The 15,909-nt window shown below is 34.7% G+C and overlaps 1 protein-coding gene across 8 annotated transcripts in view; it reads right to left on the bottom strand.

The window, feature by feature from the left end:
• SNX7 (sorting nexin 7) overlaps window positions 1-15,909 on the bottom strand; it is a 114,096-nt gene that overhangs the window by 75,643 nt on the left and 22,544 nt on the right. For all 8 annotated transcript variants that reach the window (XR_012035145.1, XM_072834650.1, XM_072834648.1 and 5 more), the window contains exons 2-6: window positions 14,747-14,929; window positions 9,258-9,368; window positions 8,752-8,916; window positions 6,709-6,907; window positions 1,408-1,607 (exon numbers count right to left, since the gene is read on the bottom strand). Coding sequence is in view for 7 of the 8 variants with exons in the window: in XM_072834650.1 (XP_072690751.1) it covers window positions 1,408-1,607; window positions 6,709-6,907; window positions 8,752-8,916; window positions 9,258-9,368; window positions 14,747-14,917 (846 nt within the window). In the remaining variant the exon portion in view is untranslated. The remainder of the gene's footprint in view (window positions 1-1,407; window positions 1,608-6,708; window positions 6,908-8,751; window positions 8,917-9,257; window positions 9,369-14,746; window positions 14,930-15,909) is intronic.

Below are 15,909 nucleotides of genomic sequence, written 5' to 3'. Positions count from 1 at the left end.
ACTAGTAAAATTACACAAATTTAATCATCTTGTCAAGGCATACATTTCACTATTTTAGCTCACATATAAAGAAAATCTTCCAACATAAAGCAGAACCAGAAGTGCAATATAAATACTACTATTTATGCCCTAAGAGTCTACAACATAATATAATCAAATGAGAACCTACAAAATAATTCTTTCTGGTGGCAATTATAATTTTTCCATATGTATAATGACACATGACTTAAATTACATAATTTTCATCTTGATGTAATAAAGAGAAAAACACACCTTAAGAGAGAAGAATATACTATTTTTAATTATACAAATCAGATCTCTTTGAAGAGCCACACGGTGAGGGGGGAGGATATCAATAATGAAGTAAAACAATGAAATGTAGCCAAGGAAATTGATGGAGACAAGGAGACTCCTCCACCGTGAAACACTAGAAGCCTCTGTGAAGCAAGAAGGCTCTGTTTATAGAAGACCCCAATAAAGGTAAGTAACAGCAGCAACCTGAAATATCTACAAAATATTGAATAACTGGGAAAGAAAAGGCTATATGTGATAAATACAAAAGGGACAGACCTCATGCTGAAAGGCTAAGAGAGTTTTCCTTACCAAGACAGAAGCAAAATTAAAAAAAAAGAAATCCGTCTAAACCAAGAGTACAGGAAAACAGACACGGCTCCAATTACAATCGGCAGAAGAAATGGACTCTCTCTGAATGTAAGCAGACTCCTTCCCCCACTGCCATGCTACAACACCAGAACCCTGAGGGCATCAGTTTGTGCTAGCTGCTCTGAGAAGAGGATAATACTGGATGAAAAACATTAGCTCTGCAGTTAGCATTGCTAAATCCCAAATATCTGGAAACCTTAACTTGAACTGAGGAGGTTAAATGCAAAACTTTGATATAAGAGGAATAAAAGCCTTTGTAAATAGTGAAAGAAAAACATTTTAACTTGAAGGATTTCTTTTTAGAAGCGCCCAGAAAACAGAACAAACGTCAAGATCCTTCTCAAGTACTTTGTACATCATGGTACTAAATAAATTGCTAAATCAAATGTGCCTAGAAGTAGGTAACCAACTCTTTCATGAAAGGAAATTTCTAAAGCACTAAAAATTTTTAAAATACAATTTTAAAAGCTTAGAAAAACGAATCATGTTGTCTTCGTAAATCTTGACTGAGGATGTTTCAAATGTCTGTGTTATACGTCACTGTTGCTTTGTCTTTTACTCACATATTCTTCTACTCATTAATTCATTTATATAGTGAACAAATATTTATGGAGCATCTGTATGCAAAGCATTCTGCTAGGACAGGAGAATAGTGGTGAAAAAAAAAACAGAAATAGAAACTGCCTTTGTAAAACTTATAAACAGGTCAGGGACTAAGGTAAAAGTATAATGAGGCATTCTTACCATTAACATTTCACTATAAAGTACATACTCATGTACTACAGGAAGCAGGGCCTCTGAGAGTCCAGACATCCGCTTCTCAGTGGCCTTACAACATTGGTCAATGCAGCTGGCAACCCCCTTTAGAGTATCAGCCAGATCTTCTTCTGATGCTGACCACAGAACGTGAATTGGGCCATATTCTTTCATTTCATCAGAATATTCTAAAAACAAAAATTAAGTTCTTCAATTTATAGAAGTTTTACAAATCCTTATATTAAAGACCTTATTTTTCTCACTGTGCTTATGTTCTTCTAAATGAACATAAGTAGATGGATATCATCTTTGATTAAATTGAACAGTCATTCTAATCTACTAAGGTCAGTTCTCGAATGACTATTGTCCAAGAGTAATCAGTAAAAGCATCCCTTTTCATTTCTGAAAGTATCCTGGATTGAAATATAAATTATACAGGACCACCATATCTATCATGGGCCTCTGCCTACCAAATAAACTACACCTCAGTGTCTCATAGACAGTATTACCTAAACAAACTCATCTTCTTTTGAATACATATCCTAACAGTAAGTTTAACAGTAAGTTTTTCCAGTGATCTAAGCAAAAAATCTGGTTATCATCCTATACACAAACTTTGCAGAGCCATTCGATCACCAAATCTAATATTTCTTAATGTCTATCTATCCAACCACCCATCCATCTATCCATCCATCCATCCATCCATCCATCCATCCATCCATCCATCCATCCACCTATCTGTTCTTGCTTCTACGGTTGTCAGCTCATGAGCATCTGTAACTTTAGAAATTAGAAATTAGAAAGTTCTCTATGATCAGTTTCTACATTGTCTCTCCAGGTCCAACTCTTGAGATTCTCTCCCAAAGATATTTTAATTCAGCCAAAATAATTACTCATTCATGAATATCTCATGATTTCTCCTCAAATATTACACATATCCCTTTGCCTTGCCCACTGCCATTTCTACCATCTGACAAACTACTTCTAAACTTTTAAATCCTGCCACAAATAAATTCCTTCAGATTCTGTTTCAGAAAATTCGTAGATGCTTGGTCCTCAATGAGCCGATCATAATTTTATACTTCTATTAAAGCCTATCATAATTTTATGCTTGTAATATCCCATTCTATCATAATTGCTTGTATAAATCTTATGTTCCTAGGCCATATGCTCCTTAAAACAGGGGCTGAGTCTCATTATTTTCTTTCATCTCAAAGTCTGATACATACTGTGTTCAATAAATATTTTCAATTAGTGAAAGAATGAATGAACAACAAAAGATTATTCAGTGCTTGATAAGCCATTAATTCAAAAATTTGGAGTCCATTTTAAAATCTGAGTATTTTTACATTTTTCCTTTTATATTATCATCTTTCAATGATAGCTTTTTATGGTAGAGAATGTATAAGCAGTGAGTGATTTTTTTTTTGTCTAGTATCCATTAAATACAATGAAATTTCCTATATTTTATCATTTTACTGCTCATTAGGATTAGATGAAATATGTCATATTACTCTGAATTAAATCATTAAAATATCAAAAGTTTGATCAAGTGAACTGAAAAATATTTTTAAGAATTTAAAAATAATGAAAATATTAGCTTGTCACTGAATAAAGTTATTAGGCCTCATGACCACTAGAGCCTTTGCAATTGCACCCTCCTGATCTAGGCCTATCCTTTGTTTTAAATAATGGCCATACTACACTAATATTTCTGGCAAAGAAAAATGTTCTCCTTTATCTCTTTTTCTCAAATTTTGTGTACATCAGTGTGTATCAGTATACCTCTGCAACATTTATGTTTATAGAGAGAGCTTCCCTAAAATTCTCCACTGTGCTTATACAGCACTCAGATCACATTTGTAAGCAAACACTTAATGAGTTGCACTGTGATCTATTAATATACCTGTTTCCCCAACTAGACTCACTGAGCTCAAGGACAGGTACCATTCTATTCCTCCTTTAACCTCCAGCACAGAGAAGCAGCGCAGCATGTTTTCAATACAAATATGGCAAATAAACGGAACACAAAATAAAACAAGATCAAAGAAAAAACTTGAATAATTTTTTTTTTAAGATTTTATTTATTTATTTGAGAGAGAGAGTGACTTCGAGAAGGGGGAGGGGCAGAGAGGGAGGGTGAGGCAGACTGCCTGCTGAGCAGGAAGCTAGACCCAGCTGGATAATTTGGCCCTGAGACCATGACCTGAGCTGAAGGCAGACACTTAACCAACTGAGCCAGCCAGGCATCCCAAAACTTGAATAAAAAATTTTTAAGAAGAGAAACCCTAGCTATGATCACCAAAGTTTCATGATTTGAGTATGAATAAAATGCCCTATATAGCTTAGGCTCTGAAGGCTACAAAAGACAACACTCATCATTTTGAATAGAATTTGACAAGTGGGCTTCACATTGGAAAGACTAAGAAATCCCTCAAGTTTGGGTCAGTGGCAATCACTCCCTGAAAATTAGAACTCAAATTTATAAAGTCTACCATAAAATCCAGTTTTCCCTCTGAACAATTCAGAAACTTTAGAGTATACCAATGATTTAAAAACTGTTCCCTAAAAAAAATAAATAAAAATTGTTCCCTCGCACCAGCAAATATGAAGCAGCATATTGATATTCTACAAAACTCCTCTCAAGAGTTTCCAGGGGCTTCTCTGACTTGCTATCCCACTTAACTAGGCATCAAGAATATACTTAACAGAATTGGAATCATGGAACCCAGTTAAAACAATTAGCCTCTTGAGATTAAGAAAAAGACAAATGGTAAATAACAAGGACAGACCACGAAGTCTTAAAAAAATTATTAAACTACATTTAGTTACCACAATGACATCATCAAGTATCAATGCACGGGAAAAAAGAGATAAATGGAAATGTACACTCAGCTATAACAATTTCTTCTGTTTTTTAAATAACCAATTGATTCTTGATAAAGCAAATTTTCCTACCACCAAATGATATGCTAACTCATTGATTTTTTTCAACATTGAACAGGTTTTAGTTGAGTACCTACTATGTGTGAACTACATGAAGATACTAGAAATAAAACAAATCTTTTCCCTTTTGGTCCTGATGGAATTTACTGTTTAATGGGGGATCAAAAAAACTAAAAAATAAGCCATCAATGTAGATACTTAAAGTAGTTCATCTCTCAAACCAATTTATAATAGAAGGTAATAAATAAATTGACTTGACTTAGCCACTTATTTTTAAGTAGTTAAATGCAATTAGAAAATTACCAAAAAGTCATTATGGAATCAGAAAAAAATCATCATGGAATAAAATGTAACTTATAAACCAAAAAAAAAAAAAAAAAAGAAAACTGAAAAAGGAAATGGTGACTAAAAATAAAAATAGGAAGAGGGACCTAATTTCCAGTATATAAATCTCTCTGCCATGCTAGGACAGGCCTAATGCAGAGTACTGGGTCCAAAAATATTACCAGAAAATGTGGAAACCCTATTTTCTAAAACATCACTTGATTTTTTTTTTTTTTTTTAGATTTTTATTTATTTGAGAGAGAGAGAACACCAGAGAGCAAGAGAGCACAAGTGGGGAGGGAGGAAGAAGGGAGAGGAGGTGGAGGGAGAGAGAGAAGCAGACTCCCCGCTGAGCAGGGAGCCCAAATCAGGGAGCCCGAATCAGGGAGCCCAAAGTGGGGCTTGATCCCAGGACCCTGGGATCACGACCTGAGCCAAAGGCAGATGCTTAACCCACTAAGCCACCCAGACACCCCCACTTCTTTGATTTTAGGCTATGATCCATGTTATACATTTGAGACCAACTTTATACAACTCTTCTCAAAATCTGAAGCTCAGGGCTTGAGTTGCCACTAATAGTTATTTAAGTGAGAACAAGAAGAGCTAGTGATTAACTAAAGCAAATGGGACTGACCATAAAACTACCTTCAAAATCATATAGAAAAAAAAAAAAAAAGAAAAAATCATATAGAAATAAAAAATTTTCTCAATAGGTCTGGTCAAAAGCCGTACTTGAAGGTGAAATTCTAACTTGATGTTATGTGGTTCCTCATGTAATGAGCTCAGAAGTCACTGCTCAATGTTAACAAGGAAAATGCTGAATAGACTGAAAAATAAATAACTTCTCTTGCTTCTCTAAGACAGAAAAGGCCACAAGACAAACCACTGCTCTCAAGATTGGAAAGACAGATGAAAACAAGGAGTCGTGGGTTACCGGGTATATGCTAAAGACCAAAAGAAACCACCTCTAGCCACCCACTGCTGGGGTAGGGAGACTGGAACTGTAATTGAGGAACTGCTGGAGGCTCAGTGTGGACATCTTTAAGAGTTATAAACTTCAGGAGGACCCAGTCATGGGGAGGCCCCCTCCACAATATTGTTGAGATTTACTCCGAGGAGCTCAACTAGGTCCCACAGTAAATACTGAATAAAAATTACTCCTGCTTCTTGCAGAGGGAAATGAACCATCTTTAAATAGCCAGAGCACTCTGTTCTTCTTTTTTTTTTCTTGTATTTATTTTTTCTTTTATTTTTATTATTTATTTATTTATATTTGCACTTTATTCATTTATCTATCTATTAATTTATTTATTTTTGGACTCCATTCTTCTTAACAAAGGCCTGCCCTCAGAGAAAACTAGTTAACCAGAGCATAACCTGCTCAGGGATCATCAGAGCCTACCTGACCTGGAGCAAGGGAAATACTCAACTCTAGTCCACTCTGGCCATTCTGTCCCAACTAAGTAGGGAGGGAAAAACTGAGAAACTCTTGTGCAGTTCACATTCCAGAGGCACTGGCTCACTAAAAGATTAAGACTTAATCACAAAATTATAGAACCGTTCAGGTGTAACAATTTTTTCTGTATTTAAAACTATAGAGTCTTTCTCCTCTGCAGTATCTTACCACGTTACTAAAGGCAGGTTAATAGCAGTTCCTTTTACCCGGGATCATGTCTGACTATTAGGAAAAAATCACAAGGCATAATATAAAGCAAAAAAGATAATTTAAAGAGACAGAGCAAGCATCATAATCAGACATGGCAGGGACCTTGAAATGATCAGACCCAGAATCTAAAGCAACAATGATTAATATGCTAAGGGCTCTAATAGATAAAGTAAATGGGATGCAAGAACAGATGTGGGTAGTAAGCAGAGACACAGAAATCTCTGAGAAAGAACCAAATCAGAGAAAGAACCAAAAAGAAATACTAACTTAACATTGCTTTACTACACTAGCAAATGTGAAGAACCATCAGAAATTGAACAACTTTGTAATCACATTCCAGTAATTCTACATACCCCTTTCTTCCTTGTAAATTCTCTGAGATATTTTATCTATCAAATTTATTTTCTGGCTAAATATTTCAATAAAGTTATTCATTTCCATGAACTCCTCTGGGCGGCTTTTCACCCCTCTCATTGACATTGCAACAGCTCTGACTGTCTGCCCCATCCTGCTGAGTAATCCAGGCCCTTGCTTCTTGTGCGAAGAGAGTTCCTAGAAACAAACAGACAGACAAACAAATGAAATATTTGTGGCAAAGCAAATATTCCAATATTCCCAACAAAAGGAAATCCAATTGGAAGGATAAAGATTATAAAAATGTTTCATATACTTTATGTAGTTTGAAGCAGGTGAGTTATATTAGGGTACAGTTCTTTCTCTAAGTGCGTCTTCTTGATAATATTCTTTTTCAAAGTACTCGTGTCAAACATGTATACATGTTTCCTCTCAACATGGATCTTTTAAAGAACAAGGTTTAACAGAGGAGATCATGCTTAAGGAGATATTGGAGAAGATAAGAGGATAATATGAGATGCAATCTATATTTTATAACAGGGATTTAATGGGAAAATGATTGAGAGAAGATTTCTCAGGGTCTAAACTACACCCTAAAAAAAAAAAAAAAAAAAAAAAGGAAAATTTCATTAATTCTTCAGTTATAATAATAGCTAACATATACTGAGAGCTTAGTATCTTCCAGGTACTATACTCCAACTTTCTAATATGTAACTCACAATAAACACTATCAGGTAGGTTCTATTATTATCCTCATTTTACAGAAGAAAACACAAGCATAGGAAGGTTAAGGAGCTTGCTCAAAGTCCAAGAGCAATTAAGTGGTAGATAAGATTCAGTCTGACTCCAGAGGCTTCACTGCTAAGCACTAACTAGCTTTGTCTTCATAATGTTTCTACAGTAGTTTGTAAGTATATACTCCCTGAGCACAGCTCTTTAATCAACTGAAGTGGGTAAACTGTGACACTACCTCTACTGGCTGGCTGCCTGTAGAGAAAGATTTTTAAGAATATATGTAGTGAGTGCTGTTTCATAGTTAACCTGAGAGGGAGGGCTACCAACTTGCTAAATAGAAGAACTGAAATAAAAGGATACATCACACAAAAGTAATCCTTTAGAAGTATGGCATATTAAAAAAGAACACCAAGAAGGCCAAGGGATTCTGGTGATGGTTATAACACTTGTTGAAACATAGGTTTAGGATCAAATAACCGTTGACCAAATAAAAGGTTACCCACAAGAAAAAAAAAATCTATAAATAATAATGCTGACTACCAAATCTACAGATAAAAATAGTATTATGTATTATTTTCCCAAATATTAAATACTATCTTTATCCAGATTTTCTTTCTGAAGGCCTTACACAAAATAATAAAGTAAACTTGTTTATCTCCAGTATGATTTTTTGTGCATATAACAACAGATGTCACCTTTGACCAGGTAACACATACATCTATCCAGGAATGCTAAAGGATCACTTGATAGAGTAAACATTATCAAAAAGCACAAGTCACAAATGGCAAGCTATTACCGCAGATGTGACTACAGAGAATGTTTCTGACAACTTCTAAGGTTCTGGAGTCAGGCCACAAATTCATTTCACGTAAGTCTCAAAGGGCTTCCAAATGGCAGTGCTATCTGTCAAGACTGAGATGAACTACATTCTAGCATATATCACTTTGGCAAGAACTGAGAGATAGAAAACCCAATATTGGTCAGCAATTACTTAATATTGACCATTTGCCCTATTTTCCTATTCAGTATTAGCTATATATGCAAGGGGTATCCTGACCATAAAAAAAAATTTGGCTACCAAGAGAAATATGAGTATGTGTATGCGAGGAAGATAGAAGATGTGTGTGATGTTTACATGTCGACTTGACACAGGGTTAAATCTGAAGGATATCTCTCCAGTGTCTGATATTCCATTGTAATTCAGGGATGCTGCTGCCTGATTTATAAAGGTAAATAAGAGGAAGCATACAACCTACTATACATAAAGACACTAAAGGATTACATGAGTGTAAATCAAAATTCTTTACCCAAGCTTGTGCAGTAAGAAACACTTTGAAGTCTTCATTAAATGTTAAAGTTGGATGATCAGCAATTCGGTTCAGGAATTTATGCAATGCCTTCCTGCGTGTCTCAATGAAGTCATCATTAAAGCGTTCCACCATTCCTTTCACAATAAACTTCTCAGGCAATGGCTGAAGCAAAAAAATTTTAAAAGGTTAACTGAGCATCATGTGGCATGCGATTATAAGGAATTCTATACTCTTCTTTTTTGGAAGGCTATTCGAACATGTGATCGTTTCTTATAAAAGTAATTCTTCAAGATTCACAATGCCAGAACCAAAACCTGCAAAATCTTAACATATTAGAATAGTTTAGAAAAACAAATCTGTACATAGATTGAATGTTTAAGAGCAAATGTTTCTAAGATCAATGAGTTACACTGATTTTAAAGGTCTGACATTAGGTGTTAGGCATTCTAATGATTCACAAGACAAAATGGCAGCCACTTTACGAAAAAAAAAAGTACACTTACTGGAATAATCAGAGTAGGGTGTGCTTCTTCAAGTTTTCCTTTCAACCAAAGGAAATCTTGATAACGTCTCCTAACTTCAAATTCACTGGAGTCAAATTCCCCACGAGATGTCTGAAGAAAGTAGGAGAAAATAACAGCACACGCAATATAAGACAGAAGACATTTGCCTCATGTTATTTTAGACATTCTGAAATAAATGGGTCTCTAAGAAAAATTAACAAATTCTAATTATTCAGTGTTTGTCAGCCTGTACTTTTTTTGCAGTCATCAATTCATGTAGCAGATGAAACAAAGCAAACTTTCCAGTATTTCCAGAAAGAAAGCAAACATCATGCTCAAATTTAAAATCCAAACTGAAAAATCTGTCTTAGAGCAGCCATCTGCCTTCCACAAGATTTTAACTACGATTATATTTGGCATGACTTTCTTGCTAACAAGAAAGTGTGTTCTGAATTTAGGTTTCAAATATATTTTTCTCAAGATGATTAGAATTCAGAATTTGAGGAAAGTCCTATTTTTGTAATTTGGAAAATAACCTGAACATAACTGAGAAAAAATGTTTTCCTGGAATTTGCTCAAATGAATTGCTTTGGTAAAATTTGCTTTCAGTATGTGAAAATTCTAACATTTTACAGAGTGATTTTACCACTGTTTAAAAAATGTTATTAATGAAGATTTGATGTGAAAAGAAAATCTTCCTGTCATTTCTCAAGGGATTTTGAGTTATATGCCTAAACTCCTAAAAATTAAGCAAATAAATTAAAATATCTATTCTCAACAAACCAAAAATCTATGCCAACACATATGACAAGAAGAACATGGGTACAATATCAACTTCACTTCCATTGCCCGAATTCCAAGACAAATAAAAGAACATTATTTAATGCACACACACTCACTCTCACCAATATCTCATTAAGTAAATTTTTGCATATTAAAAATTATACACACTAATATTAAGGTTGAAAGTTTCCTGGAGGAATAATGCTGGAATAACACATTGCATGCATATTTTACACTCACCAGAAATATCAATCACCCACACAAATGAATGCAATTGTAAAATGAAGAAGTTCAAGTCATAGATGCAGTCTTAATTGTCACAAAAGGTTCACAAAAGTTATACTTTCTAAGGTTTATTTTTTTTAAAACAAATGTGTAGAATATCATACAATATATTTTATCAAAACATTTCATTTTTAGTGGGAAAAAGTAGAGGTAAATGAGATGCAAAAGTCTAAGGAACACAAAACACTATGAAATCTTAACTATGGGTACAAGTTACGGAAATGGTAAAAATAGGAAAACTAAATCTAGTAGAAACACAGTTTAACAACATATATACGAGTTGGTATGTGTACATATATATGCAAATACACACATATGCATACATATATATGCACACAAAACATGGTTTATAGTCACTCATTAAAAAATACTTATTGAACACCTTCTTGTACCAGGCACATATGCATAGGTTTACTACCAATTTCCAAAAATATAAGTTGGCATAACCAATACTAAAATACCCCAAAATTGGGCAGTGAAGAGCTTTGTGTGTCCTCAAGAATTTTCAACACTTTAAGTAAACATAGAACAATCTGATATAAATTCTGGCAAGAGGAAGATGTAAAATCAAGTCAAATAATTGGTTGATTCTGTACCCATCACTCAGTCATTGACTTAGAAGAGTTTTCTAACATACTGCAATACCAGAGGAAGAAAACAGAAGATGAGTACTAGTTTCAAAAACAGTGTGTTCGTTCATGCTACTTTAAGAATTAATTCTATTGCCAAAGAGTTATAAGACTAAGATATGGCAAGGAAAACAAATATTATTAACTAGGTTCAGATCATGATTAATTTCCCAACAGCAGGGACAAAATCATTGTCCCACCTAAAGTGGTCAATTTTGATCATTAGAAGATAGACAGAAGCTTCCAACTACAGGAATAACAGGGTTTGATGACAGATCTCCAACTTAGAACTGGTGTTCCAAAAAGTTATTTTGAAGCACGAATAATGCTTCTAATATAGAATACAGTTTTCCATGGAAGCCATATTGTAAATGGTGTTTAATCTTTCATGTCTGACCATAAAAAGTTGGGTACTTGAAGTTGAGGACTAAACTAACTCATGAGATCCATACCTCAAAATGTACTCATTCAACAAGCAGTGACCTTTGGTCAAGGGTAGTGACTCTGGGCTTTCAGGATTTAGAAAACTGTTTCTGAGGGGAGAGGAACCTTAGGATCAGGAATATACTTTAACCCCTACTCCACACTGGCAGGCATCTAGGAGTCTATCTTCATAATGAGGATGTGAGAGGGAAGACCCCTGTTACATCTCTTCACTCTTGTTTCTGTATGTGTTAAAGGAAGTCACATCTCTTCATCTCCAAAAGAGAAAGTACTTCTTTAGAGCTATCACTTCAGATATTCTAACCTGGAGATTAAAGGGTAATTTCCCACAAGAACAAGAGATCCTTGGAACATGGGCTTCCTGACACTCATAATTATTTACAGCCAAGTCATTCTTAAGTATTCCTAAGTAGGATATTGTCAGTGTACATATGTGCATACGTATATGTGCATTTACCCTTATAATATTTTTTAAAAGATTTTACTTACTTATTCATGAGAGACACACAGAGAGAGGCAGAGACACAGACAGAGGGAGAATCAGGTTCCCTGTGGGTTGCCTGATGCAGGACTCAATCCCAGGACTCTGGGATCACGCCCTGAGCCAAAAGCAAACGTTCAACCACTGAGCCATCCAGGTATCCCTACCGTTATAATCTTAATGCCTATAACTATAAATTTTCATACAACTAAAACTCAGGGAAACCACTTCTGAACCTCTAAACGAAATGGGGTGCCCATGCTCATGAAATGCTGTATTTTTCTCTCAAAGCATTTGTGACTATAATTAAAGAGTTAAGCATATAATTGTATAATATCCATCACCCGTCCTAGGCTGAAAGCTCCATGAAGGCAGAGAGTATGTCTGTCTTGATTGCTGGTGAAGTCTCAAAATACAAGCACAGTACCTGGGATGTAATTGGCACTCAACAAAACTTCACTGAATATAGGAAAAAGTGAATAAATGATAATAAGTGAATAGTAAAGAAAAGACTCTATTTGATAACAAAATATATATCTACCAAATGTTTATACATTTGTATCTGTAATACATATTTTAGTATATATAGTTATAGTCTATATACTAGGATGTAGTAAAAATAATCAGAAGTAGAACAAAGAGACTTGTATAACAGTCTATTTCATAATAGTGAAATGAAAGATAGTTTGCCATAACCATGTAGAGATGCACCAAAGTATAACAGAAAACACATATCATGTGAAAGTAAATAGTCTGGATTTAAAACCCAGCTCAGGTAATCATTATGGTAGGTAACCTCTGGCACGTTACTGAGTTTCGGTGTCTTCATGCACAAAATGGGGGTAACTCCTAACATCTAAGTTAATACGTATAAAGTGGTTAGAACATTGCTTTGCACAAAGTAATCACACAATAAACGTTACTACTGTAATATTATCCCTATTACTAGTACTATAAGAGCAGTATACTTAAAGTATAATGTAAATATGGATAACTCATCAGAATTCTATGTCTGTGATTAGAGTAAAATTCACAGGGTGGCTTATAAATAAAGTGTCTTTCTAAGTGAAACAAATAATGATGGGAAAATAATTCAGTTGCACAAATTCTTTGCTAGGAAGGATGATGACAATGGATGCTTATAATTAAAATAGTAATACCAGGAGAAATCTGGTTCGATTCTTAACAGAATGTCTGTATAAACACATGAAATATTCACAAAGACCCTACAAGGTTAATACTGTTATCTTATTTACAACTGAGGAAACTAAGCATAGAGAGGTGAATTAAATTGCCTAAGACACATACCAAGAAAGAGGAGTAATCAAGATTCAATCCCATGCTATCTTGCTCTACAGTCTCTTGATATGAGTATGATACCATAAATTTCTTCACTCATCCGTTCACCAAAAAGTGAAACTGCTTATTTATTATATCCTCTGTATTTAGAAATATGGATAACTTAAGATACAATTACCTTCCTTGTGAAGCTCACAGACTTGTTAGGAATAAATACCAATAAATACATATTATCTACTCACAGATAGGCAAATACTGAAAATTCATTATGTGCCAGGCATTTTGCTAAGTGTTTTACATTGATTACCAATGCTAAATTGATTCGTACAGCAACTCTACAGAACCAGGTTCGATGATCATTTCCGTGTTATAGATTTAAAAAGAAAAAAAGACTCAAAGACTTAGAAGGATTAAATATAGGCCTTTAATTTCCTTGCTATACTGATTCTGATGCTTTACATTCTTTAAGACTTCAATTAGAACAACATGTGAAAACAGAAGAAAGAAAGAAGACTTTCAGCCTGTAGGTGCAGGGGGCAGGGGCCAGGCAGGCATCATTTTTAGTTGTGGAAAAGTAAACAGTAGTTCTTCTGTCTAGAAGAGGAAGGACAGACATAGCAAACAAGAAAAAGTATATGCAAAGTCATGAGTATTCAGATAACAAAGATCAGTGGAGAGCAGGGTATTGAAATGAGCAGGAGATAAGTCTTATACAGTAAGCTGGCATCAGACTGAAAAGTTCCTTATATGTCATTCCAAGGAATTTGCACTTTGTTCTATAAGAGATGAGGAACCAAGGAAGGATTTTAAGAATCTGAGTGAACAGATCAGATACGTGTTTTTTAATGAAACATAACTAGCAGCAAAGGTGAAATTTGCACTGGAAGAAGTGATTACAGGAAGATGGTCTAAAACCTTTTCATCTACACAGAAGATGTACTACAAAGATTAGGGTGAGGCTTCATAAAGAAAATATTATAACATGAATATAATTCTTAAAAGCTGTTATTACATAAAGGATTTTTTAAAAAAACAGTTATACTATTTGGTTATTTTACTTTGATAGCCTTGTCCTAGGATTAAGGAGAATTGGGTTCTAGATTTACTCTTCCTTTGAGTTACTGGACAACTAACAATATCTTACAAAGCAGCCACTTGCTTTTACTTGGAAAACAAATGAAATTATATTTTGTAATCTTTAAAGAAGTGCTACAACAAAATATTGTATCATGTTTTTAACTAGTTGTCTTTATTAATAAACTGAGGCTCTTCTTTTCCAAAGATATTTGTTTATAATTTTTGAAACTAAAAACGAAATGTTCCTATTTCAAGATGCACAACTGCTAAAAAGAAAAAAAGAAATGAGTGACTGCTGTAATTTGAATTTCACTGATTTCACACAGAAGAGGTTAAGGGTAGATTAGATGCAATGTCTTACCCAAAATGGTTGGAAAAAAATAAGTCAATTCAGCTAAGATTCTCTACTGTTGAGAGTCATAGCAAACAAAAAGTACTTGCAAAAGTTCAGAAAATAACTTTATCCAAGAAAGTGTTCACTAAAAATTTACCTTAGTAATAATCCTGTAAGTAATGAAAGTTTCAATTGTAGTAACATGGCTTTCAGGTTCATCAACTGTAATGAAGAGATCTTTCAAATCTGGTTCATCTTCAAATTTGACTTGGTTTATCATCGACAGAGGAGATGTTGGCATCATAGGGCTGAAGGAATTCATGTCCATCAATGAGGCATCCTAAGGAATAAACCACATTCAAAACTTAACATCTATAAAAGTAAGTTTAAAATCCTCTTTTTCTTAGTAACTATGAATACTAATGAAATATGTCAAGAACAAAAGGGATGATTGGACTCCTAGTTAAATATGGCATGTTGAACATGTATTTTTATCTGTTTCCTATTAAAATCCCACTTTAAAAATGACAGAAAAGAAACTAACAAAGTAAAGTAAAACAAGACAAAAAAGGCATAAAAAGCCATAAACCCTCAAGGTAATAAAGGAGAGAGAGAGAGGCGCTAAGCAAACAAAAGCAACTACTCTTTGGAAACTGGAAATCTGATTGTTGAGGGATCACTGAAATAGCAGAGCAGAGAAAGCTGAACAGTAAACCTAGGAGATGATGGTAAACTTAGAAAGCATGAAAGAATCTAAGAGAGACTTAAGGGTTACAGGCACCACAAACCTATGGACACACAGAGTGATGGTAGAGCTAAAACCAGAGGATTGGTTGAAAAGCTAAAAAACAAACAAAAAAAGAAAGAGTACCTCAGATTCCCTCACCTACCCCATGTCATCAGTCACATTTCTCCCCCAATTTTGCTGAAAACTCGAAGTTTACTTTCTCTATTGTCTCTGAACTCAAGGATGCCAGGCAGAGTGGAGGAAGAGATAGCAAGGAAAAGTCCTATAGACTAGATGGGAAGATAGCCAGCCCTCTTCCCTCATCTGGCGCCAAGGATGCTGGCAGCAAGGTGCGAAATTCCACGTAGTGATCTGAGGGTTCCGCTCTTACCTCACCGTTCTGAGAAAAAATTAAGAGTTGCAGTCCCTGAATGAATTAGCCAGGTCTTTGAATAATCACTCTGAGGTGAAGCCCCTATCATACGTGCTGAATATCTACTCCACTTTTTATTGCCTGATGTAGGAGCTACTAAATATCTAAAATAAGTGGAAAGCCTCTGATGTGAAAGACTCACAAACACAAGGCAGGAAGC

The sequence above is a fragment of the Canis lupus genome, chromosome 8 (genome assembly GCF_048164855.1).
Source record: "Canis lupus baileyi chromosome 8, mCanLup2.hap1, whole genome shotgun sequence".
NCBI classification, from domain to species: Eukaryota; Metazoa; Chordata; class Mammalia; order Carnivora; family Canidae; genus Canis; species Canis lupus.
This window is presented reverse-complemented; position numbering and strand designations above follow the sequence as displayed.